Below are 27,154 nucleotides of genomic sequence, written 5' to 3'. Positions count from 1 at the left end.
GAATCATATTTTCAAATTAGCAAATTACTTGATCATTATACAGCAAACCTAGGATTGACTGAAACAGAATTAGAAGACATATTGGCTTGTGATGATGATGTGTTAAATGATGTGTATGAGTATTGGACACCACCTATCAGAAGACTTCCCCCATTACTACTGGTGCGACTTCGACATGACCTACAACAATATTTAGGTTTGTGTTACATGATTTAAAACAAAATTCACGCGTGTGTAACATGATCTACAACAATACTCAGGTTTGTGTAACAAGGTTGTCAACGATATTCACGTGTGTGTAACATGATCTACAACTCTATGTACGTGTGTGTTATATGATATATACCAATATGTACAGGTGTGTAACTTGATCTACAAAAATATGTTCGTGTGTGTAACATGATCTACAATAATTAATAGGTTTGTGTTTCAATGTCTACAACAGTTAATAGGTTTGTGTTTCCTATTTTACGTGTGTGTAAAATGACCTACAACAATACTCAGGTTTGTATAAAAAGGTCGTCACCGATACTCAGGTGTGTGTAACATGATCTGCAACAATACTTAGGTTTGTGTTACATAATCTACAACAATACTTAGGTTTGCGTTACATGATCTGCAACAATATGTACGTTTGTGTTATATGATATACACTAATATGTACGTGAGTGTTATATGATCTATACCAATATGTACGGGTGTGTAACATGATCTACAAAAATATGTTCGTGTATGTAACAATTTATAGGTTTGTGTTACAATGTCTATAACAATATTCAAGTGTGTGTAAAATGATCTACAACAACTAATACCCGGGTGTGTGTAACAAGGTCGTCACCGATACCCAGGTGAGTGTTACATGATCTATACCAATATGTACGGGTGTGTAACATGATCTGAAAAATAAGTACGTGTGTTACATGATATTCGACAATCAGTAGGACAACCGGATGTGCCTTTTTGGTCAAAATGTGATTCGGCGGCGCTCAGTAGTCCTACGCCGAAAATTGGACTATTTTGCGTCGGCCGACGTCAACTGAAAAATGGCGCGCTTTTGTATTTTTTTTTCCATTCGTTTACGGCAAAGTACTGACTGTAAATACTGTTCATTGTAAGCAGATTTATAAGAGAAATTTATATGAGTTTACATATTATTTTCATTTTCGAACATGAAAATAAAAGGAAATCTTATTTTTTAATATCTGAACATAGATTTCGGATTTTGATTTTCTGCACTGAAGATATAAATAGCGATATTAAAAATGGGTACAAAAAATACATATCCTTCGAATTTCCTAAAAATTTTACATCCTATTCTCGCTAGTTTTTCGCATCGAAATTCGAAAAGAACAGGATGTTCAAACCAAGGCAAAAATTTGTACCCATTTTAAAGTAGGGGTCTCAAATTTTGATAGGTTTTTTCTTGCAAAGCCGGTAGATTTAGAAATTGGAAGAGTTTCTGTTTTAAAGTAAATATTCATTCAACTGTCACGAAAAGGTGAATCCTTAGATATTTAACCTCTTTAAAAATAACAATATGTGTCAATAAATTGTAAAATTATAGATTTTTTTCGAAATTGAAGAAGGCGCCATATTCGTCTATTTTTCTATTACGTCTATTGGTCTGCTATAGTTATTAGATGTTTCTAAAAAATCTCCGCCTCAATTTTTTTAAACTTTCATATAATAATCTTTGGTACATAATGTATATGTAATGAAAAAATTAGGCACTTCTATCGAGTAAAAACGGAGAACGGTCATCTTTATTTTGTATGTCCCCACTATGGGGGCGCGGTCCTCCTTTAACCTTGTTTCTGAAGTACACGATAGCTATTCATCTCTCGAAAATAATTATCCACTAAAAATTATTGAAACATAACAAATTTATATTAAGACATCAATAAGTTTTAAGGTAGATAGGGTGTCTTCCTCCATCTTGGATTTTGAATACCTGAAAACAATCGGTCTAGATCTTTAATAGAATGTGCAAATTTTGAGAGTAGTAGGTAATTCATGTGTAAGAATTTTCATTTCAATATAGAAAATGACATGTTTTATCATATTTATGGTTGTATTTTACAAAAAACAGAAAACTTTTGTTTGATTCATTTTTTTCCAACTTTGCCACATAAGGGGAGGCAACTCAAATGTAAGGGCAGATAATTCAGATGAAGGTACTTTTACAATAGAATGTGTTAGGAATTTATCTATTTTATTATGTAGCAAGAAAACGGGTCCGGTGACCCCATTTTTTCTTTTTCTTATCTGAAAGCATACTATTAAAGCTATCTTCTCATATTTTATTTCAAAATTCTATGGTGTAGTTCTCGTTTTATGGCAGAAAATTGGGTTTTCCATGCATAATCTATACAAAATCTGTTAATTTTGAACAACCTGTAGCGTGAAAATAAGCCCCGTGACCCATTCTTTTTATCATTTTTTTTTAAAAAGCTTGATATAAACTACATTTTGGCAAATTATTAAAAAATTCTATGGATTATAATTTAGACACCCCATCTACCTTAAGTGCTAGTGATCTTTTGAACCAGAATTGTCGGAATAGACCTCATCCGAAGTTGTGTCAGTACCTATATCAACGTTGTCAATTTCCGGCGCCGAAAATTTCAACGTAAAATGTAATTAAATGTTGGATTCTTCTCTTCTCTTCATTGTAGCAGTTTTGTTTTTATGTTAATGTCAAAGAAGTCATGCGATGTGTTGAATCCATATCAACATTATACCAAAAAAGGCCGAGCTTGGTAAAATAACAGCTTTAGGCTATATATCTTTGACATCGTACTTCGTGGATCCATATTTACTTGAACCACCTGGGTTATCTGGTGGGGTTACCATGCAGTACGTGAATAAATCTCTGTATAAAAATTTCATATGAATTGATGATTCCAGGTATTAGATTTTTTATCCTCCAGTAAAATTATTCTTCTGATGTGTAGTGTTCTGAAATTAAGAAAATATTTTGTTTTAAAATTAAGTTTGTTAATTCAATCAAAAAGTAATGAAGAATGATAATTATAATATATTGTATTTCATCGTTATGGCCATCTGTGACCCCAATATGGTCTGCTCAAGCCCTTTATTCTTTAAATTAGGTTTGAAATCCAAATGAAACAATATTGACATTTATACAGCATGATAGATAATAGAATAGAATATTTTAAACTATTAAAAGTATACCATTTGGCCTCAAAGTCGGTGTAGGTTCCTTGACTGATATCCTATTACTTTTAAGTTCCAGTCCCAATTTATTCCATTGAGAACTTTCATGTCTGACTGTTTAATGCAGAATATTTTCAGCCTGTATCTTTATGAAAACGGATGGAATACCATGTACATTATGTTTTTTTCACATTTGGGGTATTGAAATCATAGCAAATTGTAAATAATCCACTTTTGTAATTACCCTAAACAGACACTTTTGGATTACTTACCCTTAGTATACTGTAGTCCTATGGTTGCCATCACAGACATTCCATTTGATTTACTGTTTTCTTGTACTTTAGTTTATATATAAAAGCCTAAAAAGGACTCTGTTTTGAATTTTTGATCCATAGTGAACACCTTTCTCCATCCTGTAAATATAAAGCAAATGTACATACAATTACAAAATGTATAAAACTAAATCTTTCAAAGCAAAATTAAACTTTGCATAGTTATCATCAACACATGAATACAAATTTGCCAAATAAATTACCAAGAAAATACATGTACATGCATTATTAAGTATTAATTTCGATTGGGTACAAAAAATAGATAGCATGTCACTAAGTGTGCCCCCATTATTTCATGTATTTATGCTCAATACATAAAAGTCACTCACAGCCCAGTTTATTTTTAAAATCCTGGAACCACCACTGTCAAGACTGTATTGATACTAAATTGACATATTGAATTTGATAATATAAATGAAGTTTGAGAAAGTAATATTGTCAATGGATTTTAATTTCTAATTAGATTGTATATATAATAATTGGAAGACTATAACATGTCAGGTATAAAGATATTGTACAGACATTAATTTGTTAGTTTCTGGTGATACATGTAATGCATGTGTAAGATTTCAAATGGATGGGGGATTGGTTAATTTCAACTTCTTTTATAATTTCAGAGATACATGTATGAATTTAGATGATGTCTATCTACTTTTTTTTATGGGAAAGAGGGGGGCAAGAGTCTATGGTAGTGAATATTCTGATCTGGTACATGTCCATGTAATCATAAAACTGACATGACCACGATGACTGAACATAACGTAAACATTACTAAAGATTGCTGACACTGGATGAAAATGAATATTCTGTCCAATAAAATGCAGGAAATATTTGTGTACAGATTGAAAATCAATTAATAATCATATAGAAGAATAAGAAAATGAATAAAGGGGGCCTATATCCCCTTGTAAAATTCCTCCTATCCACCCATATGAAATTTTTTTTTGGACGAGTATGGATAGTGAACCCCTGCCTGTGATCACTTTCCCTTTGTATGTTCTGTTCAGGCCAAATAAAAAAAATGTGTGCGTTTCTGACAGATGATAACGATAAGTTGCTAACATAATTTTCCCGCCTTTATTATGGTGAAACATCTGTAAAAAAATCAAGTTAAAAAAAAATTGAACAATGTTTTCTCGATGAAAATTCAATAGAGTATGCATTTCTTGTTGTAAAACAAAATGAGGAAATAAAAACGTAGGGTCACCGTACTAGAAAAAGAGATAAATATTTTATAGACGTTAAACATTTGAATTGGCGGGAATGCATTGCACTAATTCTGAAAGCAACGTCGAAAGACGTTAGGCCGAATTAACGATGTTTTCACAGGTTATGGACAATACAATTCCTATTTTTTTGCTGTTTTGCTAGTTGTTTGTTTTAAATGAACATTGATATTCAAATGATGGTAGATAGTTTTTAACGTAGACAAGTAATTTAAAAGTGGCAAGTCGAAAACAATGCGTTGTGCGAATTTCTAGAATGTAAATTTCGATTTAGTTAATAAGAATTTTCATGTTTTGAAAAGAAATTCAATTTTAAACAACGAAGATTTTCTATATATATAATAATGTGAACAGCGAAGTCAAAGTACAAATTTTATGAATATTGTCGGACTATATAGATAGTAAAAGAAGATCAAGTGTCTCATAGAGTTTGTTTTACAAGATGGGCTCTTGCTTATATGCATACGTTGTATCTAAAAACGGTATTTTCAAATCCTATGCAATTATGTTAGCCTTTTCTTTAAAATGTGCCAGGCAAATGACAAATAAACTATAAGAATATAATTCTTCAAAATATGTTACAAGTGTGATCAATATTGCAAATTTAACATGTTTTCGTAAAATTGAGCATCAAAGGAATATAGTTCAGTTAAAGTATATCTGAAAGACAAAACAGAGCATCGCTTTCGATATGATTTCAATTTTGGTTTAGAATGTCTCCTTTTCATTTGGACGTTAATTACTTAAAATTAACCAAATTCTTACATTATTTCCTTTATAATGATTATCACATGTTTAGAAATACGCTGCGATGTTGCCAACATTAACGGTACCAATTTTTCTGCACCAGATGTGCATTTCGACAATAAATGTCTCAACAGTGATGCTCGAGGCCAATATTTGAAAATCAAAAGCTTATTAAAAAGATGAAGAGCTATAATTCAAAAAGTACAAAAAGTATAGCCGAAACAGGGCACGGAATCAGAGCTTTGCATGAAGGAGATACATTCCTTAATTTAAAATAATTTCTAACATTTTGTAACAGCAAATTTTAATAACAAAAAAAATCCGAATTTGGTAGATTCTCAGTCAAATACACACACATTCGGCTGTTATACTGTGATTTTTTTTATGACCCTAGCGTGAAATAGATTTCCTAGGAACCTAGTCCGACCTCTTTTCTTTCATATAAATTCTTGTGAAATGATTTGTTTTATTGATATGCATTCCTCTATATTTTTTCCGACAACTTCTGAAAAAAAGACGCGTTTTTGTTTTATACACAAAACTGCCACATAGAACCTGAAAATGTTGATGCGCCATTTCACAAGCGTTTAAACTCAGCAAGTCGGAACAAAATGGTTACATAATAACAATAACGACCGCAGCGTTATAAGACCATATGTTTCTTTTATAGATGTTCTTCATGTTACACGTATGCGTCGTAAATTGGGTTTTTGTATTGTTGGAGTAAATCCGAAATCTATTATAATTATATGCATCTAAAATGAAAACGCCATACACATTCAAAATACTTCAGTGCAATTTTGAATATCAATACACACTGACTACTATAGATACCTTGAATTAAGATCACAGGATTGATGATCTTCTTTCTTAATTATTTGTGGAGGAGAATTAATTACACGCATACTATAAGGATTAACAATTAAGAATAGATTACTGCATACAATTATGAAGTAAAGGAAATTATTATTATATTGTAATTTGAATAACCCATCTTGCTGACGAATTTTCAGTTTTGGTTTTGCGCCTTGATAATCTTTTTGTTGTTGTTGGATTGCTGTATAGTTGACGTATACCCCTAATCTCCTTGTATTCATATAAAAAGGAAGGCATACTCCATCAACATAGACCATAACCACTTCCTGTAGAGGATTTGTTTACTTTTATGTAAATTACTTCCTTTTTTGTTCTATTAATTTCTTGGTATACTTGGTAAACTTCTTTTTTATATGAATATTTTGGTGTTTCCTATGTTGTTCCTCGAAAACAAACAAAACATTTTCTTTTCTATTTAGGAACACGTCAAAAATCTGAGGACAATTTCCTTTCGACCATGCTAAACGATTGTCATTCTCCTTCATCGGATCAAAGAGGAATAACTCTCATAAATGTTAACAGTTTACGGAAACAGGGACATCACAAACCGTTGACGGCATAATACTGCTGCGCTTGTATATGCGAATAAACAATAGAGGGATTTGTCTTTAAGCTTAGAAATAGCCTACCTTAAAGTTTTTTTGGTCATTTTTCACTGAGCACGGTTTAAGTCAGAATTTCTCTCCTATAGACTCAATGTAAAAAACAAATTGTAAAATAAAAAAAATTCCCTACCTACCCTATTTTTTTCAAAGATGTAACAGGAAACACACATACTATTTTATTTGGCCTCATGGAAGTTTTTATAAAATATTAAATTTTGGTGTATATGAAATGGGACGAATATATTTATATTAGACCAGGTATATAGTAGCAAAGAATTAAAGTGAATGTGTCTCGCATGCTAATGATTTGGTACATAAACTTTTGAGTTGAATCTGAGATGTTCATGTAGTATATTTTGGGAAAAAATTCCCCCCTTTTTAGAGAACGTACGGTCGGCATGAAACGTGATCATCCGTGCATTCAAATTTGATTCATTTTGGTCCGTATTTCCTGTTAGATGTTAACAATGTTCTATTATATGAGCATGAAGTAATGGCGTCAATATTTTCCAGGGAGATTGTGAAAAACACTTTGAACAGTTTGAAAACGGATATTTACAACTTTTGTGGGTACAATATTTCCGGAGACAAGGGCGGATACCTGAGACCGAAATCCGAATGTAATTCACCATTTGTTGGTGTAAATAGTGGATTCAATATATGAATAGGAAATGTCAAATGATGAAAAATGGGATTTCAATTTTCATGTTTCATATCATTTTACACTTTATTTTTTGCCTTTTAAATCATTTCTTGGGATCACACTTATTTGAAAATTATTATATCTGAATATCTGAAATAAGCGTTTACCTTTAATGTTGTGTGGCATAAAGTTTAAGCATCCAAGAATGTCATAAATGCAACTTTACAACGTGGAATGCCAAATCCAACGTCAAACAATGGCCGCTATTACGTGTTGACAACGTCGTCTAATGAACCGTATCACTGAGCAACGAAATCCTCACTCAGACGCTTCCGGTTATTCTACTGAATAGGTTTGTGTTACAATGTCTTCAACAATATTTACGTGTGTGTAACAAAATCTACAACAATGCATAGGTTTATGTAACAAGTTCTTAAACATTATTTACGTGTGTTTAACATGATCTCCAACAATATTAAGTTTTACGAAACATAATAAGCAACAATATTCATCTTTGTTTAACATGATCTACAACATAATAAAGGCTTGTATTACATGATCTCCAATTATATTTAGGTTTGTAAAACATTATCTACAATTATACTCAGGTATGTGTGACATGATCTACAACAATACTCAGGTTTGTGTAACACGATCTACAACTATACTCAGTTGTATCTAACATGAAACAATTATATTTAGGTTTGTAAAACATTATCTACAATTATACTCAGGTATGTGTTATATGATCTACAACAATACTCAGGTTTGTATTACATGATCTACAATTGTATTTAGGTTTGTAAAACATTATTTACAATTATACTCAGGTATGTGTAACATGATCTACAACTATACTCAGTTTTATCTAACACGAAACAATTATATGTAGGTTTGTAAAACATTATCTACAATTATACTCAGGTATGTGTTACATAATCTACAGCAATACTCAGGTTTGTATTACATGATCTACAATTATATTTAGGTTTGTAAAACATTATCTACAATTATACTCAGGTATGTGTTACATGATCTACAACGATACTCAGGTTTGTGTAACATGATCTACAACGATACTCATGTCTCTGTTATACAATTATACTCAGTTTTATTTAACATGATCTACATGAACCATACAATTTAGGTTTCTGTTACATGATCCACAACGATACTAAGGTTTGTATTACATGATCTACAACGATACTCAGGTTTGTGTTACATGATCTTCAACGATATTCAGGTTTGTGTAACACGATCTAACAACGATACTCAGGTTTGTGTGACATGACCTACAACAATACTAAGGTTTGTGTAACATGATCTACAACGATAATTAGGTCTCTGTTACATGATTTACAATGATACTCAGGTCTCTGTTACATGATGTACAACAATACTCAGGTTTCTGTTACATGATTTAAAACGATATTCTAGTTTGTGATACATGATCTACAACGATACTCAGGTCTCTGTTACATGATCAATAACGATACTCAGGTTTGTTTAACATGATTTACAACGATACTCAGGTTTGTGTTACATGATCTACAACGATACTCAGGTTTATGTAACATGATTAACAACGATACTAAGGTTTGTGTTAAATGATTTACAACGATATTCAGGTGTGTGTAACATGATCTACAGCGATACTCAGGTTTGTGTAACATGATCAACAACGATACTAAGGTTTGTGTTACATGATTTACAACGATACTAAGGTTTGTGTTAAATGATTTACAACGATATTCAGGTTTGTGTAACATGATCTACAGCGATACTCAGGTTTGTGTAACATGATCTACAGCGATACTAAGGTTTGTGTTACATGATCTCATCTGCCTTGATTGTAGCGAATTTATTTCGTAATGGATCTTCTATAATTTATATGCCTATCAACAATAATTGTTTTTGTAATTTAACTGGGTTTGACTATGAACATTTTTTACAAGGTTAAAGTCGAAGCATTTCGTTTAAAACCAGCATTACATATGGATTTTTAAGTTATTCACTGTTATAAATTTCGGATATTTAAAATTTATTATTAATAAGCAAAAAATTTGATTGTTTTGACCCTATAATCTTTTATATTTTATGTCTCTATTCTCATTTTGGACATTTATACTTGATATCTTTTATGTTTGATTGTGTCATCATACCTGTTTATACGTTGGTTGTTTACTTTATATTTCATGGTACAGATCTGATGAGTTAAACCTATTTCAAAAGAGTTTTTAATGTGAGTTCTTTTGTTGTGCTGTAACACCACTGTTCCAGGTTAGAGGGAGGGTTTGGATCCATCAATTACATATAACCTTACTGCATATATACTATATGTACCTGTCCCAATTCAGGACCCTGTACTTTTAGTGGTTGTCGCTTGTTGCTGTGTGTTATAACTGTTTTTCGTATATATTTTTTTTAAATTTAGATCTGGCCGTTGGTGAGTCCCGTCTGAATTGTTTTACACTAGTAATTTTTGGGACATTTATAGCTTTTTTTGCTGTGTGAGTCAAGGCTCCACGTCGAATGCCTTACTGTGATTATAATTGCTTACATTTACTACTTTAGGTCTTGGATTGAGAGTTGTCTCATTGGCAATTATACCACATCTTTTTCTGTTTATATTGATGCTTGATAAGAATTTTTCTTTTTGTACAAAATTTAAAACAAAGTACATTTAAAGACACTTTTTATTTAGAAAAAAAACGAATTTTGAAATCTTCGATTTACGTTTAACACGCCATGTACTCGTTTAATCTAATTAAAGTGTTTAACCCCCAAACTATTTACATTGTTAGAAAAGTTAAGCAACAAACAAATTTTTATTTGAATACAGTCATGTTCTAAATAAAGAAATTAATGTCCTACATTTTACCATAATGTCCAAACATGTATGCAGTTGACGTTGAATGCCATCTGATAAGACATGTAAGAGTTATGACATAATTTTTTTTCAACTTTGGTGCCTCGCTTACGATAGAAAAGTGACATGTTTCCGTTTTGTAGGTCTGTTAGTGATCAAATTGAAGATTGTTTTGAAGGCAAATTTTGTTGATGTTGTTGTTACATCGACTTAAAACTTTGAACACATGTTTATTATGGTGTGATCTTTCTTAATCATATGCAAAACTAGGGTTCTAACCCCCTAATTTCATGTTTTACTGAACTTGGAAAATGATATTGAGAGCAAAGCATCGTGGCCTGTGAACATCTTTTGATATTTTTCTTTAGCTTTTTGATGATCGTTAATATTCTATCAGAAAATCTCTCTTTAGTTCAAAACTATTCTAGTTTTAGGAAAATCTGTCAATATTGTGCTTTATAAACTTTTAAATACAATATTGCAAATGCATTCTTGGAATAGCCCTTATGTGACTTATTGTAAATAAAATAGTGAATATGAACAGTTGTTGTCCATTCGTTTGATGTGTTTTGTCATTTGATTTTGCCATGTGATTAGGAACTTTCCGATTGAATTTTCCTCGGAGTTCAGTATTTTTGTGATTTTACTTTTCCTGTAATAGCTTAAATGTGACTAATTGTAAATACAATATTGAAAATGTATTCCTGTAATAGCATTTATGTGACTTATTTTAAACACAATATTGAATATATATTACTCTTATAGCTTTTGTCATAAAGCGGGAGGTTTTGCATGCCATTAAACCAGGTTCAACTCACAATTTTTCTTAAAATGTCATGTACGAAGTCAGGAATATGATTTTTGAACACTGGTATACTAATGTTGCCTTAAGCTTCATTTATGTGACTAATTGTAAAAAACAATATTGAAAATGTATTCCTGTTAGATCTATTTTGTGACTAATTGTAAATACAATATTGAGTATGTATTCCTGTTATAGCTTTAATGTGCCTTACTTTCAGTTGAGAGAGGAGCAGATGGTGCTACTGTTATCTACTGGTACCATAGACAGTTTATTGAGGCAGCACAGGATAGGTACTGCAGAGGAGAACCCAGTGTTACAAACCTTCATACTGCTTTGGCAGACTACTTTTTAGGAACTTGGGCCAATGGTACTTATATTTATCATCTGTTTTGAATATAAGATCAAATAAGTTTATTTCTTGTGAAATGAATGTAAAATTATATGCAATTGATGTTTGGTGCCATGAATGCATGTTCCCTTTCGGTTGAATTTGTATCATTTAGGTCCATCAAAGCTTTGTCATACTTTTATTTTTCTCAAGTTTGCCAATTTGTCTCGCCATAACAAATGGATATGAGACATATACCTGTTGTTTCTACAGTTGAAGGCGATACAGTTTGTGATTAAGTAAGTTTAATTGGACCCAAAATGAAATGCCAATTATATTTTCGCTTGTATAAGCTTTAAATTAGCACTTTTAATTTGCACTCAGATTATTCGATCTAGCCAAAAAGTTAAATTTCTAATGACTATAAAAGTTTTGCACCACTTGTTATAGATCAGTTATATACGTTATGAAGTAATGATAAAAATGATATGGTCTTGTTTTTATATAAATTTACAGTCTTCAAAACTATAAATTATTCGAAAAACTATGAAATTTCTTAACAAAGGCATATATTACCTTAGCCGTATTAGGCATAACATTTTAGAATTCTTGGTCCTCAAGGCTCTTGAACTTTGTACTTGTTTTGGCTTTTAAAATATTTCTATATATATAGGTGTCACTGATGAGTCCTTTGTAGACGAAACACGCATCTAGCGTATACAAATATAAGCCTGATATCCTTGATAAGTATTTACAAACACTGGGTTGATGTCACTGTTGGTGGACAATAAGAAGGTTATATTATAAATTTACAGTTTGCAAAACTATGAATTATTCGAGAGAAAAAAAAAAAAAAATTTTCTAACCCCAGTTTTGTTTAAGTTTTTTGCACAGTAATCAAATTAAAGTTTCTTATTATACATTCAGTTTCTGACGTTCCACTAGTAGTAAGACAAGTTTTATTTGGTATGCAGTGCTTGCATTTCTCATTTCCGAGGAAATTACTTGGACTTATATATTGCAATATTTTTTTTTATATTTGGTTTACATTGAATGATAAAATTTAGTTTTTTTATTTCTTTTTGTTTTTCTTTTTCATATCAGGCAATAAAAAGCCGTATGTGAACAGAAGCAATGAGAGTGGATTAGCTGACAGATATGTTGTTGCCCAGCCAATCAAATATGGCGATACATACAATTTAAGGAAGCTGAACAACCTTCCATACCATCTTTCTATGTCAAAAAGGGTTACACAATTGAAGGATGAATGTCTAATGAACCTACCATTTATATATACCAAACTAGAATGTTCTTCTGTAAGGTAAACAAAATTATTTAGAAATATAGAATTCATAAACCGACCATCAGGTCATTTCTTTAAAAGACAATAACAATCAAAACCAAGGAGTAAAAAAGACCCATAAAACCAAACAATTTTTACAAACAGTTTAAATAAATTAGACACAAACACGAGCTCCACCAAAAACTGGGAGTAGAATCAGATGTTCCTTACGGGTTAGCATTTTCTGCAACATATACAGCACCCGTTGTGTTATTCTATATCCAGTCTTGTAATGATGGAAGGTAACTTTTGACTGTCGGGTAAAACACAATAAAAGGAACTGTAATGTTGCACTTGAGGTCAAAAATAAAGGTCAGCACAATAGAAAAATAATTTTTGATCTTGAATAAATAATGCTTGAAATTTATTAAACTCATTTGGTTAGTGGAAAAAACAATGAGAAGTGTTTTATTTTCTATTTTGTATGGGGTAAGGTAAATGCTGATTACGGACACTAATTAACCTCTAGAAATTTATGTCTTTAATGAACTATCCCAAGTCTCTTTTCATAATTATATTTCTATGCAATTTATTAACAAAATACCAACCAAAATAAAAATCAAAGTTTAACTTTTGCATTTTTCAAAATTACACCCCTTTCTTGATAAAAAAAGGATTATTGTAAGAACTGCACCTCGCTTAAAATGAAAGACTATATACATGTAGTCCATCAAAATCATTAACAGTTGTCCTTCTATTCATGGGAATATAAATCACAGCAGAAAATGTATTCCTTACATTACTGGTGTCTTACATAAACTCAGTAAGTTACACTACATTGATCTTATGTTTATAATTTACCCAATGTGAATATTTTCCATGGGTAACACATTAAGTTTGTGTATTTTTGTTTATCGTTTACATTTTTTAACAACAGATTGACCCATGATTATAAATAAATATATGTAATTAAAGTTGTTTACATGTAAACATACATGACATGTTGATATGAAATGGACCAAGTTTATCATTTCAAATCTGAAGTAAAACCTTAGACAAATCTAAACAAAGTAGGTGTTATGCACTTAAAGGAATGATAAAAACATATATTTCTGAAAAGAAAAATTCATAGAATTACATTTGGTAATCAGAAAAAAAGACATATTGATGGTTACAGACACTACACCCCGGCAACTTTTTCCAACAATTTTCTAAAAGTAACATACTTTTTGTGGATTAAAGGGTATTCATTTCTTCTGAACTTTATGAAATAAATGTTTTTCTATTATAAGACACTACCTGAACTATAGATAAAACAAAAATAAAGCATACTTTACCTTCAAATATACCTGAGTTCATTAGATTAACTTCTTAGTTTATTTTATAAAATATCATATACTAATATCAAGTACAGATCTTTAACGAATCTACATGCTAGTATACATGGTATTGTAAGGCATTGGAAATACTTTTTATGAAATTATAAATTCAGAAACAGAAATATTATCTTTTAAACTAAACGGTTGTGTTCTTACGCATAGTAACTTTGCTCGCAGCCAGCAAGTGAAACATTTTACATTTGTAATAAAAGATATGGCATAAAATTTACTATTTTTATGGATTTCATTGGCCAAAGTTTCATTTTTTGCCAATAAATTACAGGGGGAGGAATTTCATAAGCCAAAACATAGTTTTACAAGTTAGGTGTGTACATATGTTGGTAATAGGGTGATATATATCCAGTAAAGCAACTGATTTTATGTGAAAGCTCTGGAATTTGAAATGAGTTTATCATTGTTTACATTTTTTTATACAAGTGTTACGGCAGGGAATGTATGTAATTACTCATGGGTTACCTTCTTCATGCTATATATCATGTAATTCCAGTATTAAGGATCATTTCTGGTAACCAAATATTCATATTTAAACGTCTGATATGCCTGGTATACATATGGAAATACTTTAATTGCAATTGTTTATTGACGGATACTTTGTCGTCTGCCATTTTAGCGGGTACCGAAACATATGTTTTTATATCTTTAAATACCAATTCGTACCCTGGTCAATTGACCTTTATTTGTATTTTTAATACCACACATTTAATATTTTATGGTTATACCCTTCCGGACACAAATATATTGTAAATATTTAGATTGTGATGAACTATGTTTTACGTTATTTACTTCTATGTACTTGCGAATATCGTCTGCTAAATTAATGCGCACGCAGTGGTGTCCAATTGCATATTTCAAGTTATTTTATTGATATTATGAGCTCTATTGTTTAGTTTTAATATTTTATGTTAAAAGACAATCATAGGACAACTCAAGATGATTTCAATTCTATGTTTTTCAATATCGTAATTTTGTATAGTTCCGGCTTCCCGGAAAGGACAAGTAACTATTGGATTAGTATGTCACGTGACACTTATGACTTTTGTATATAAACGCGCGAACACTCAGTAAGGCAGATAGCCCAAAGTTCTGCTGGCGGCAGGTTCAAAAAGTTCACTTTTAAAATTGTAAACAAAGAAGTAAAATAAGCTTAAGATTAGGATAAAATATGGAATATTAGTAGCCGTCTTTTTGTACAGTAAGCTATCTCCCACCACGTCGGACACCACAAATATGAATTTAGATCGTAATTTAGTTCATATGCACTATGGTATATTGTACTGTATGCAAGTATTAGAATGGTCATAATTCGTTTTTTTTCAAATATATTTAAACAGTATCACAAATAAAACTGTTAACATTGAAATGATGTTCTATCTTTATCAATCTTGGATACATATAAAAAGGAATATGCATTTACACTGGTAAAACTAACTTGAGCTGGAGGACGCTTGTTCAAAATTAAAAACTATGGAAAGCCGTTAGTAACACAAATAGCACAGTAACAAACAAATACAAAGGAAGCCGTTTAATACACATACATTAACCAAACAGAGGAACTATATTTAAACACCATAACTGAGGTGCTCCAGGGAGCAGATACTGCATTTCATGGGTGTTTGTATGTAAACTGCCCAGTATAGGACAGGATACTCTTGGGTGGCTAACAGTATTAATCAATTGGAGGAAGAAAAAACCAGAGATTTTGAAAAATGAAAAAGATCCCTGGGTTACGGACACTACAAAAATAATCCGAGGATATGAAAACCATAAAAATAATCATGAAGATGAATTTTCTTAACCTAAAATTACAAAAGAACTCATCTTATGAGTTCATGACAAACTGATACCAAGTTTCTAGTTTCAAATTAGAACGTCAAGAATTACTATCAGCTCAAATATTTTTAATCAAAAGACAATGACGATGCAGCAAAGTAGACATCATATAACCTAGAAATTAAGCTTATTTTGATGAAATAAAAATATTTGTAACATCATGGTTACGGACACTACATTTATTCTGAATAGATTCAAATAAGAAGGTGCTAAATTTTGTTATTATGTTAATACTAAGTAGTACTAAGTGTTAAGTGTCAAATTTATAATGAAAAGTAGCTTATTGTTTACTGTAGCTATTCTTTCTATGAGAATAATAAGGTGGTAACGGACACTACACTTTTTTGAAAAATATTTTTTCTACTTTGAAAATTTCAAAAATATTCTGTATGAATTATATCATTTATATAACTGTATTTTATTTTAGTATTATTATATGATAGTATTTTGACATACATATTTAATGAATATTCTTGCAATTAGTTTTCAGGACCATAAATGAAAAATGTATAAGAAGCACCACATTTACAATTATGCATGCCATTTTTTTAAATTAGCTTAATCTTAATCTTAATAATCTTTAAATGAAAACATTAGAAATGATGATTACACTTACTATTTAAAAGATTTTAAAGATAAAAAATAATGTAAAGTTTGAAGCGCAACTGCATAACGTCTGAAAATGAACATTTGTGAACCACTAATCTCACTGTTGTTCAAAATCTATTTAAGATAGAATTTTGAATGGGGTTAAAACATTCATTGCCTAATATTAAAAACAGAAAATGGCATCCAAATATATTTAAGTTAGCTTTAGAGCTTACTTAAAAAAATACCAGTTGTAAATGTCCCCATTATTGTGTTTCACCCGTGAGGAAGAATATCAGATAAAATTTCTGACACACTTTTGTCATAATGGCCAATCAGTTCATGATGGCGACAATAAAATTTCTTGACTTTTATTTGCTGATTCATAGCCCTGTCAAATTAACTTTTGAGAAAGCAGTATTCCTCGCTCAACAAAATCAATGTACTGAGAACTTTCTCTAAAGTAACGTATCAATTGAGACACATATACTCCATAAGCTGGCGACGCTGAGATATTGCTTGTTAGAAATGGGAAGTCATCGCGTTTGTCATAAATTTTGGCATTCAACCTACTATCAGTAGTAATTTCAAGAAAAGGGTCTAAATATGAAGCATATTTATCTGTGTCGGTAATATCTGTAATTTTAAGTAAAATAAGATATATTAAATGTAAGTGATCATTCAATCTGTTATTACTACTAGTATTAGACAGTACATCCGTCTATATACAGTAAATTCAGAAATTATTGCGAGGTTTTTATAAATGCGAATAGTGCGACTGGGATAGTATCGCAATAATTAAAAGTCGCATTTTGATATCTGATATATGCATCTGTATGCAGATTTTCCTGAAATCGCAATAATTAATCTGGCATTATTGTCCATTCTTTACAAATTGCAATAATAAATGCACGCAATAATTTCTGAATTTACATTACCGGAAGGTGAAATTAAAAGACTGGGTCAATTAATTTTCTTCTTTCTGCAGAAGCCTTACGATAAATTCCGTTTCATATTAGTACAGAAACAAATCTGCAAGTAGTGGAAGGCAATCGGTACCAATTTGGATCCCAATAGTCTGTTGGGAGATCAAATTTCCGAATTCAACAAATATGTTGTCAATCAAAAAGTCCAGCATGGCAGTAATATCGCCTTCGGTGTATTTTTAAATTTGACTCTGTATGATTTTTCGCAAAGTTTTAACAGCAACTGTTATCCTTGATGTAAGACATACACAAACCATTCTAGTTTTTTAAATACACCTGTCCTCAATCAAGTCCCTGTTGTTAAGTGGTTGTCGTTTGTTGGGGTAGTTCATATGTGTTTTCGTATCTTTTGTTTTTTTATATACATTCGTTTTCTCAATTGAATTGATTAAATGCGCACTAGCTTTCAAGTTAAAAATAATGGTAAAATAATTGTTTGTGCGTCTCAAACCTTAATGAAAGTATAATAATGAAAAACAAATCCGCTTTTAGCAACCAGTTTGGCAAAATAAGGTAAACTAAATCGCTGATTAATTTTTTGCTTGCAAGTGAATAACTCGACCTCATTTGCAGACGTATTCACGCGACCTTCAATTTGACCCCTGTTACGCACGAGCTAAGCGAGTTATGTTATTCATAAAAGATAAATAATGTCAACATTGAAAAGAGAAACAAGGTAGCCGTCGGGAAGAATCCTTTCGTGGACTGATTTTGGTCGTAAAAAGCAATAAATACTTGTAAATAGATGATTTACATATTTTTTTAAATCTATGACATCAAATCAAACAGACAAATACAATAATTCTTATATACGATTGTCGAATCGGTGAACATGAATTTGACAGCTAGTGCCCCTTAAAAACTGGTCATTTTTGGGTCCTTCATAACTTGGTATTCGTTGTGAGCCAGGGCTCCATGTTGAAAGCCGAACTGTAACCTGTAATTGGTTACTTTGACTATATTGTGTCTTGGATGGAGATTTATATCATTGGCACTCATAACGGCCACTACTTCTTATTTATATAGGTCATAAGCAATTTAGGATCTTAGAAGCCTCTTATTTAATTTTAGTTTTCCTATGGTTAATATAAATTTGATGATTCATAAATTTATTATATGGTTTAAAGTAATGTTTAAATGGTGGAATGTGTTTACCTAGCATCATGAAATATAAAATGTAATACAAGTTGATAATTATAAGTATGTATTCATTATTTAGGTCAGTGATAGAAGATTATGAGATTGCCAAAAAGATGATCAACGATCAACAGTTAAAGCTTATTTTACAAGCTCTCCTTGTATCAGGGGAATCTTTTTTGTACGATACAAGCCAGTTCTCACAACAAATGTTCCTAAGACTTAAAGATAACAAGGTAAGGGTGATAACAAGGTTAAGGAAAGAACAAGGTTGGGCAGAAAACAAGGTAAGGGAGATAACAAGGTTGAGAAAATAACAAGGTTTGGCAGAAAACAAGGTAAGGGAGATAACATGGTTGAAAAAAACAAGGTTGGGCACCAAAAAAAATTAAGAGAGATATCAAGGTTGAGAAAAAAGCAAGGTTGTGCAGAAAACTAGGTAAGGGAGATAACAAGGTTAAGAAAATAAAAAGGTTGTGCAAAAAACAAGGCGAGGGAGATAACAAGGTTAGGAAAATAACAAGGTTGGGAAGAAAGAAAGGTAAGAGAGATAACAAGGTTAAGAAAATAAAAAGGTTGGACAGAAAACAAGGTAAGAGAGATAACAAGGTTGAGAAAACAACAAGGTTGGGCAGAAAACAAGGTAAGGGAGATAACAAGGTTGAGCAGAAAACAAGTAAGGGAGATAACAAGGTTGAGAAAATAACAAGGTTGGGCAGAAAACAAGGTAAGGGAGATAAAAATTTGGGGAGATAACAATGTATGATTATACAAATATTTATGTATATAATTTCAGACATAACATTTTTCAAACTCATCAATATGTTTTTTTTAAAGGAGGAGGTGCGCTAAGGGCCCTCTTCGGCTTATACAAATGAAGTATTTAAAAAATTGGTTATTTTAGCATATATATTATTGTTGAGTATGTACAAATTGTAACAAAAATATCTTTGGAATATTATGATTATTTACAGCGATCTTTCAGACAAAAGTTAGCAAAATTCCGATTTTTCATCAAAATTTGTGAAAATGAGTATATTTTCATACATATTTATGAGAGGAAAATATTGAGTACATGCAAGAACCACAAAAATATTAACATGAAAGGTGTTGATTATAAACACAAACATCATCGTAAATTATGTAGTTGGTTCTTGCATCTTGTCTATTTTTGCATGTCAAAAACATAGGAAAATTTGCCAAAATCGACATATTCTGAAGAAAAAAAAACTGGTAGAAAGGCCTTTTTATGACGCCATAGCTGCATTAATGGTGACTTCATGAGTTAAAAACTTATCTTTTTTTTAATTTATCTGTTCCTCAACTTTTGAACAGACATGAAGAAAAACTGAAATCTGAAGTTAGAATTTCCGTAGAAAAATAGGTCAAATATGGTCCTCATCGCACCTTCTCCTGTTTTGTTGTTGCTGATAACAAAAAATGTAGGTCGCATTCAAATGAACGTATTGTATTGTACTGTTTTGGAGTTATGGTACTTGGTATATTCGAAAATGCCAAGACACTAATAAATGTAAATCAAACCATGGTTAGCATCATTGTGATTGCCTCTCATTCATACTTACATATCATCATAAGTGCTACAATTAAAATGCCCAGATATTGATCAAGTTCGGATTAAAAAGGCATTATAAATTTAAATTTCCATTCTCAATTTTATTTAAGTATTTTAAGCAAATAAAAAGCCCTTATGTTTTGTATGAAAGGTATATCTGGTCGTCTTGTACATAAAGCCTGTTTGAGATCCTAATTAATAGGCAGGCATGTAATGCTATTGGAATTTTACTCCTGTTGATGGGTCATGCTACTGATTTTTGAGAAATTTTAAATACAGAAGCAGTTTGTTAAATTGGATCTGAAAAATGAAAAAAATATTCACTTATCTCTTTTATTTTCTAAATTCTGTGATAAAGCTCATTTCCGGAGGTACACTCAGTCATATTCATAGACAAAATCAATTGAATTACCAATATAGTTGAAACCACTTTGTTTTCATATTTAGGAATTACAGATCTTTACTGATGCATGTATGCAGAGAGATGTTACCTACATGTGTCCTGATAGTGATTTATTAGTGAAGGTTGGAGGACCATTGGTTTATGCTGCAGGTGAACACGAATTTAATGGTCCGGCTAAAATGAGTGTTGATATCAAGAAGAATGGAAAGATAGCTGTTACTTCTTGTGAGATTTCATACCTTACTTTCTTTCTTAATTGTGTTATGTTGCTCATGTTGCGAAAGAAATTAAATCCTATTCCTAGTATAGATAGAATGATAATTCATATGCATGTTAAAGAACCATTATAAACCATTTTTGGAACCCTAGTAAGCCTCTTGCTAGTTTTAGTTTCTTGCCCTATCCAATCTACTTTGTTACTTTATTCTAAAGTAAAGTCAAAGGTTAAAACTCAATCACAGAAAAAAACCCCATCTAATCCTCCTAACATCCATCCAATAATTTATGACCCTCTAAAATTCCAATAAGAATTTGAAGGACGTTGATGGCATTGTGGTCTAAGTTGTTCATATACACAAATCGTCACAAATCCTGTCCACTCTGTAACTTTGCAACTGGATAATAGAACTCAATGAATCTTGGTATGATGTTAAACCGCCATGTCTAGTTGTGATATCAAATGGCACTTCAAAATGGCCGCGAAAAAAACATATTTTTTCCATTCCAAATCCTGTCTGCTCTGTAACTTTGTAATTGCTAATCAGAAATCCAAGAGTCTTGGTGTAATGCTGGACCCCCTGTCTCATTTTAACATTTACTATCGGAATAATGTTTTAGGATGACAGCCGTTTTCTAGATGTCTACCAAAAAAAACCGTTAGGTCTTGCATCGTTGCTCAATTGCAATCAAAATTGATACAAAAGTGTAGTTTTACATAATACATGACAAACAAGACGACATCAATAATGGTGATCAATTTCAAATTTTCAAGATAGCCGACATATCGCAAAAAATACCAGTTTTCAATCTTTTATAAGATAAGGTTTCAAGAAATAATTTAATGACCCTTGGTATAATCTTACATAGTAGTGAATTACAGTGTCAGAAATTTCAAAATGGTGGCCAATGTCTTCATATTTAAAGATGGTCGCCACATTTGAACATTTATTTTTTAATTTTCCTCCTCAAAACAATATTTTGACCTATAATTGTAAGTTTTTTTTATGCATTCTGACTTGGATGGAGAGTTGTCTCATTGGCACTCATACGACATCTTCTTATCTATGCTAAATTAAAAATAGTGATACGATCTCTTTGTAGTTAATACAGTGGGGATCTTACAGATTGTTGCCTTCTCACTGATATCTTGTTGATAATATATGTGCCATCTCGTGCTGTTGACACAATGGTATTAGCTTCATTACTTCTGGATAGATTTTAATTCACAATGCCACTATTGAATGAAATGTAATCTATGTAATTTCAGCATGTTCGGACCAATCGTTATGCCTGTGGGATGTAAAGAATTATAGGCTTATCCGAATCCTGGAGAAGATAGTTTATTTTCCAGTTACAGTAAATTTTGTCGCAGATGATTCTCTCATACTGATTTATTCAAAGGCATTTAAATCAACAAATTTGTCAGTAGTTACTGAATTAGGAGAAAAAAAATACTCTTTTTCTTTTGATGCCTTTAGTGGTTATTGTATCTGTGGTTCAAGTAAAGACATACTTGTTGGATTTATGAAGAGTAATGTAGTCAACCTTTATGACATGAGAACTGGCAAAATCATTGAAGAGATTATTATTCCAGAAAGCGGTATTGTTTGGGGATTTGCCTTTCCAAAACATACATTTACTTCAGGTAAGCATATATAAGTTATTATCATTGTCCTCTGTGACGACAACTTGCAGAATACTACTCATAAGGATAGCGATCTGGCTGCATAGAAGGCATAAGGATTACTTAATACTAAAGTGGGTAGAAGACCTGAGTTCTTTATACTTTGTATACAGATGCCGTATGCTATAAACTTTACTTATTTCGTATATATTGTTTAAAGGATAACGATATTTGGTATGTGCATACCTTGCATATTACCAATGCCTGTCATGACAGTTGAGTTTTCGCGGTCAAGTTTGTGTTTAACACTTTAAGCATTATGCCTACTTTATATGGAACATGGAATTATATTTTTTTTTTGGAAAGTTTATGTCTTCCAATGGTTTATCTGACCTTAAATTTGATTATTCGTCATGTTAGATTTAAATTGTACTTGTATTTAACACCTATCTTTAGGACTATGGGTTGGTGTATGGTTAAGCTGCACTGTCGGTGTACTAAGACATCGGGCTAGATAGGCATCACTCTAATTCCCATATGCTGTGTTCTGAGAAGGAGAGGCAGCTAATACATATTTTCAAGTGTAAAATGTGAACCTGTCCGGGATTAAAAGCATCTACATGAGATAAGCCTACAGCCATTAAGTGGGTTAAAATAATTGAAATTGCAGTTTTAATAAAAATAAGTTCAACCATTAAATAGAGCAGATAACAGAATCTAAGGCAGTTTCTTTTATAGAGAATGAATTATTGGTTGATATGTCATGATTCTTAACTTTAATAGATTTTATATCTTAATTTTGTCAAACGTTTTCACTAAACCTTCAACTTTTAATGTGTCTGAGAAAACATTTCATTGTTGTCATTGCTTTTCAGGTCTTTTGCGTCAAGGTCCATGATTAACTGGACAAAACTTCTATTATTTTATATAACTGTTTATTTTCCTATCAAGGTGCAGTGTGTTTTACTTCCAACTGCTGTTGTTTTCTGAGTCATTGTTTACACAGTATTGACGATTGTTTTAAAAAGAAAACTGAGTAATTTATTAAAAAAATGTTTCAGGTTCAGATAATTATGCCATTTGTACAGCTTATAGCAAAACCTCTATATGGGTCGTTGATATAGAAAAAAAGAATGTCTACTGTTCTCCAAGTATCAAATTTCCTTCAAGTAAAAATGGATCAAATTATTCAACCATAGATTATGCTGCAGTTTCAAATGATGGCAAATATATTATTGCATCGAATTCAAACGATGAGGTGCCTTACCTGTTTGAAATGAAGACTTTCAAATTGTGTAGGAAATTAGGAGGTAGGTAATTGAATATTTTATAGCATAAGTCAACTTTATTGGTATAATATTTTCTATCAAAATGTCAGTTCTTATTTGTTTAATACTAATGTCACAATGAAATCCTGACTGCTTCAAAACATGATTAAGTTAATGTGGTATGGCAGTTTTAAATTTTCGCACCTTCTGCGCAGGTTGTTTGCCATAATATTGTAGGTAATGCTGATTGTGATATACAGAAACAGTTTGTAAATCTTAAACATTTTCTTATTATCAACATCACTAAATTATGTATCACCAGATACTTATATTTATCGCTATTTTACGAAATTTCCTTTTGATCTTACTGACTGATATCCTTTCTCAGCACAGTAGAGTGATATGAAAAATTATCGCTAGAAAATAAGGGCACACGTGCCGTTGTCAACGAAATTTACAACGTCGTCAAATGGTAAAATGGCGAAAAACAGATTATCATTGGTCATCTCGGTCAGCCGTACCGGCTCAAGCGAGAAAATCAATCTTGTTGAGATGACCAACGATAATCTATAAGTTTTTCTCTAAGTCGATCTAATGTGGATATGTATTTGAGTAAAATGGACAGTTTAAAGGGCTGGGGGAATAAATTGATAAACTTGTTGTTACTTCAAGAATTGTTTAATTTAAAGAACATATGATACTTGAATGTAATTATTGTGTAGGCATTATCAGTTTTTAAATTTTTTAAATTTAATAATCTTTTTTATAGTGATATTTTGTTTATGAAACATGTTTTTTTTCTCCTTAAAGTTATCATGTAACATCTTTATTTAGTCTAACTTTGAATAAAAAAATAACTATAATACATCTTATGTTAACTTGTAAAGTTGTAGTTATTAATTGATGAAATGTATACAACTAAGATTGATAAAATTTGAATAAACTAGTCGAGTATGATTGAGAATAGGTCAAGTACAGTTCAGACCTTTGGTCGAGTATGGTTCAACAATTGGAAACAATCCTTTAATAGTTAAAACTGATATGACTACAATGTAATATTACAAAAAAATGATCAATTCAAGTATCCCAGATGTTTTAAATTATACAATCCTTCAAGTTTCAACAAATATATCTAGTTCAACCCCCCCCCCCCTAATCATTTAAAAACGTCCATTATATGAGCGTCACTGATGAGTCTTATACAGACGAAACGCGCGTCTGGCGTTGAAGAAATAAGTGTTTTTCATACATAAATATATATGCACAAGCGAAGACTTTATAGACATATATGTACTATATATTAGTTCCTGATGACATAATTTATGAATGTTGATAATAATAACAACTCTAAGATTCAAAATCACTTCCATTATATTATTTAAAAAAAAAATTGTCATTAGGCAATTAATCCAACTTTCTATATATATATATATATGTTACTGATTTTCCTATTTGAAAGTTAACTGCGTAAATACGTACAATTATGAGGTATCTTTTTCTACCTGTGACACCAAATAACATTTTCATAAAGGTGACCAGGTGACCAGCTGTTTATTTGCTCAACATGTAGCATTATTTAACCCACTCAACAATATAAATGAGGACCCCCAGTCATCAAAGCAAGACCCTTCTCCAAACTCCCAAAATAAATTCAAGCACACAACCACCTTCACATACATGTTACTTGCAATATACTGTATTATCCTACTGCCAGTAGTCATGACAAATCATTTAAAGGATCTTTATATGAATATATGAAGATGTGGCATGAGTGCCAATGAGACAACTCTTGGTCCAAGATAAAATCTATTCTACTAAATTTCATTAAGCCGCAACTCCTCTGAAACTATACAAGTCGGAAATATTTATGATATGACGTACAAATGTAGTGTTAAATACTTTTTTTTTAAATTTGTCTTTGAAACAATCTTTTTTCCACAGAAAACGCCTATTTTTGAGAAAATATCCAAATTCGGAGACCAATATCGATCCGTGTCTTATACGCTTTCGCTCATGCTCAGTTGACATATACATTTTTTTTAACGTATTTTAATGGAGTTTTTATATTGTTAATAAGATTCCGCAACTGGAGTATGACAACAGATTTGGAGTAGCGTCAACGGTTTCTGGGATACAAGAGAGGTTGATTCCTGATGAAGTGTTTGAGATTTTATTTTTCAATTATTTAGATGGAATTTTTTCATTGTGGTACTCATTTTGATTCCTTCCGGTAATGTCAACGGATTTTCGTAGCTAATACGGTTATTGAGTTAAAAGGACAAAACACTACTGAAAATCCCACTTTGTCACACTTTTCTTAGGGTGTTCAATATTTTTATTTTCCAAACGAGATGAATGGGGTCTTTTGCATTATGTTCCTCATCTTCATCTTTTAAAAAAAATAGAATTAAAAGCATTAACCTTGTCCAAATCCTTTACGGTTTCTACACTCTTTGTTTCATCACTTGCCTAATTGTACCGCGATTTCGCAGGCATCTTCTGGTGTTTTCAATGTAAGCAATTATAGATTGCAGTACGGCCTTCAACAAGAAGGCTTGGCTAAAACCAAACAGTAAGTTATAAAGGGCCCCAACATGACCCATGAAAAACAATTTAAACGAGAAATTCAACGGCCTAATTTTAATTGAAAACGAAAAACGAAAACTTAATATAAACTACAATAACAAACGACAACCTGATTCCTGACTTTGGAAAGATACATACAAATGCAGTGGGGTTAAACGTATTTCCTGGTATCCTTTTATCCCCCTAACCTAAGACAGTGGTGTAAGATTAATGCTTAAAGAAACAGACTATAAAAATCATGTGAAAAAAGTGTGTTTGGATTTAATATTAGGAAATTTTACTTACACCCATGAACGGCTGTACGATTATGGCAACTTTTGTAGTTCATGATGACCATTTTCTAAAACCCTATTGGGAGTAAAATTGTTGGAATTACTATAGGTTAATACATGTTTTTCTATTAGTTCACTTGAGGTCTAGAGCTGGCTTGTCAGTAACAGCTATAAGCCTTTGTTAATTTATGTCGATCATTATATTTTTACTTAGTTTTTTAAGTTGCCTTTTTCTAACATTGAACTCGAACTTTTTTGTCTCTTTGACATATTCCCCGTTCCTATTCTTTATTTTAAAGTTGGTATTATAAATAGCATGTGCTTAATGTATCCTTTACACCATGTTTTGAAGTTATGCTCCTCGTAAAAGATCCAGAG

The 27,154-nt window shown here is 31.4% G+C and overlaps 1 protein-coding gene across 2 annotated transcripts in view; it reads left to right on the top strand.

Annotated features, from left to right (window-relative positions):
- Positions 1-27,154, top strand: part of LOC127719866 (uncharacterized) — a 102,858-nt gene that overhangs the window by 19,404 nt on the left and 56,300 nt on the right. For both annotated transcript variants that reach the window (XM_052226206.1, XM_052226205.1), the window contains exons 12-18: positions 44-196; positions 11,498-11,647; positions 12,713-12,929; positions 18,914-19,067; positions 20,852-21,032; positions 22,294-22,671; positions 23,712-23,960. In XM_052226206.1, coding sequence (XP_052082166.1) covers positions 44-196; positions 11,498-11,647; positions 12,713-12,929; positions 18,914-19,067; positions 20,852-21,032; positions 22,294-22,671; positions 23,712-23,960 — 1,482 coding nt within the window. The remainder of the gene's footprint in view (positions 1-43; positions 197-11,497; positions 11,648-12,712; positions 12,930-18,913; positions 19,068-20,851; positions 21,033-22,293; positions 22,672-23,711; positions 23,961-27,154) is intronic.

This window comes from Mytilus californianus, unplaced genomic scaffold, assembly GCF_021869535.1.
Source record: "Mytilus californianus isolate M0D057914Y unplaced genomic scaffold, xbMytCali1.0.p SCAF_11, whole genome shotgun sequence".
Classification (NCBI taxonomy): domain Eukaryota; kingdom Metazoa; phylum Mollusca; class Bivalvia; order Mytilida; family Mytilidae; genus Mytilus; species Mytilus californianus.
The sequence above is the reverse complement of the archived record's forward strand: the minus strand, read 5'-3'. Positions and strand labels throughout refer to the sequence as shown.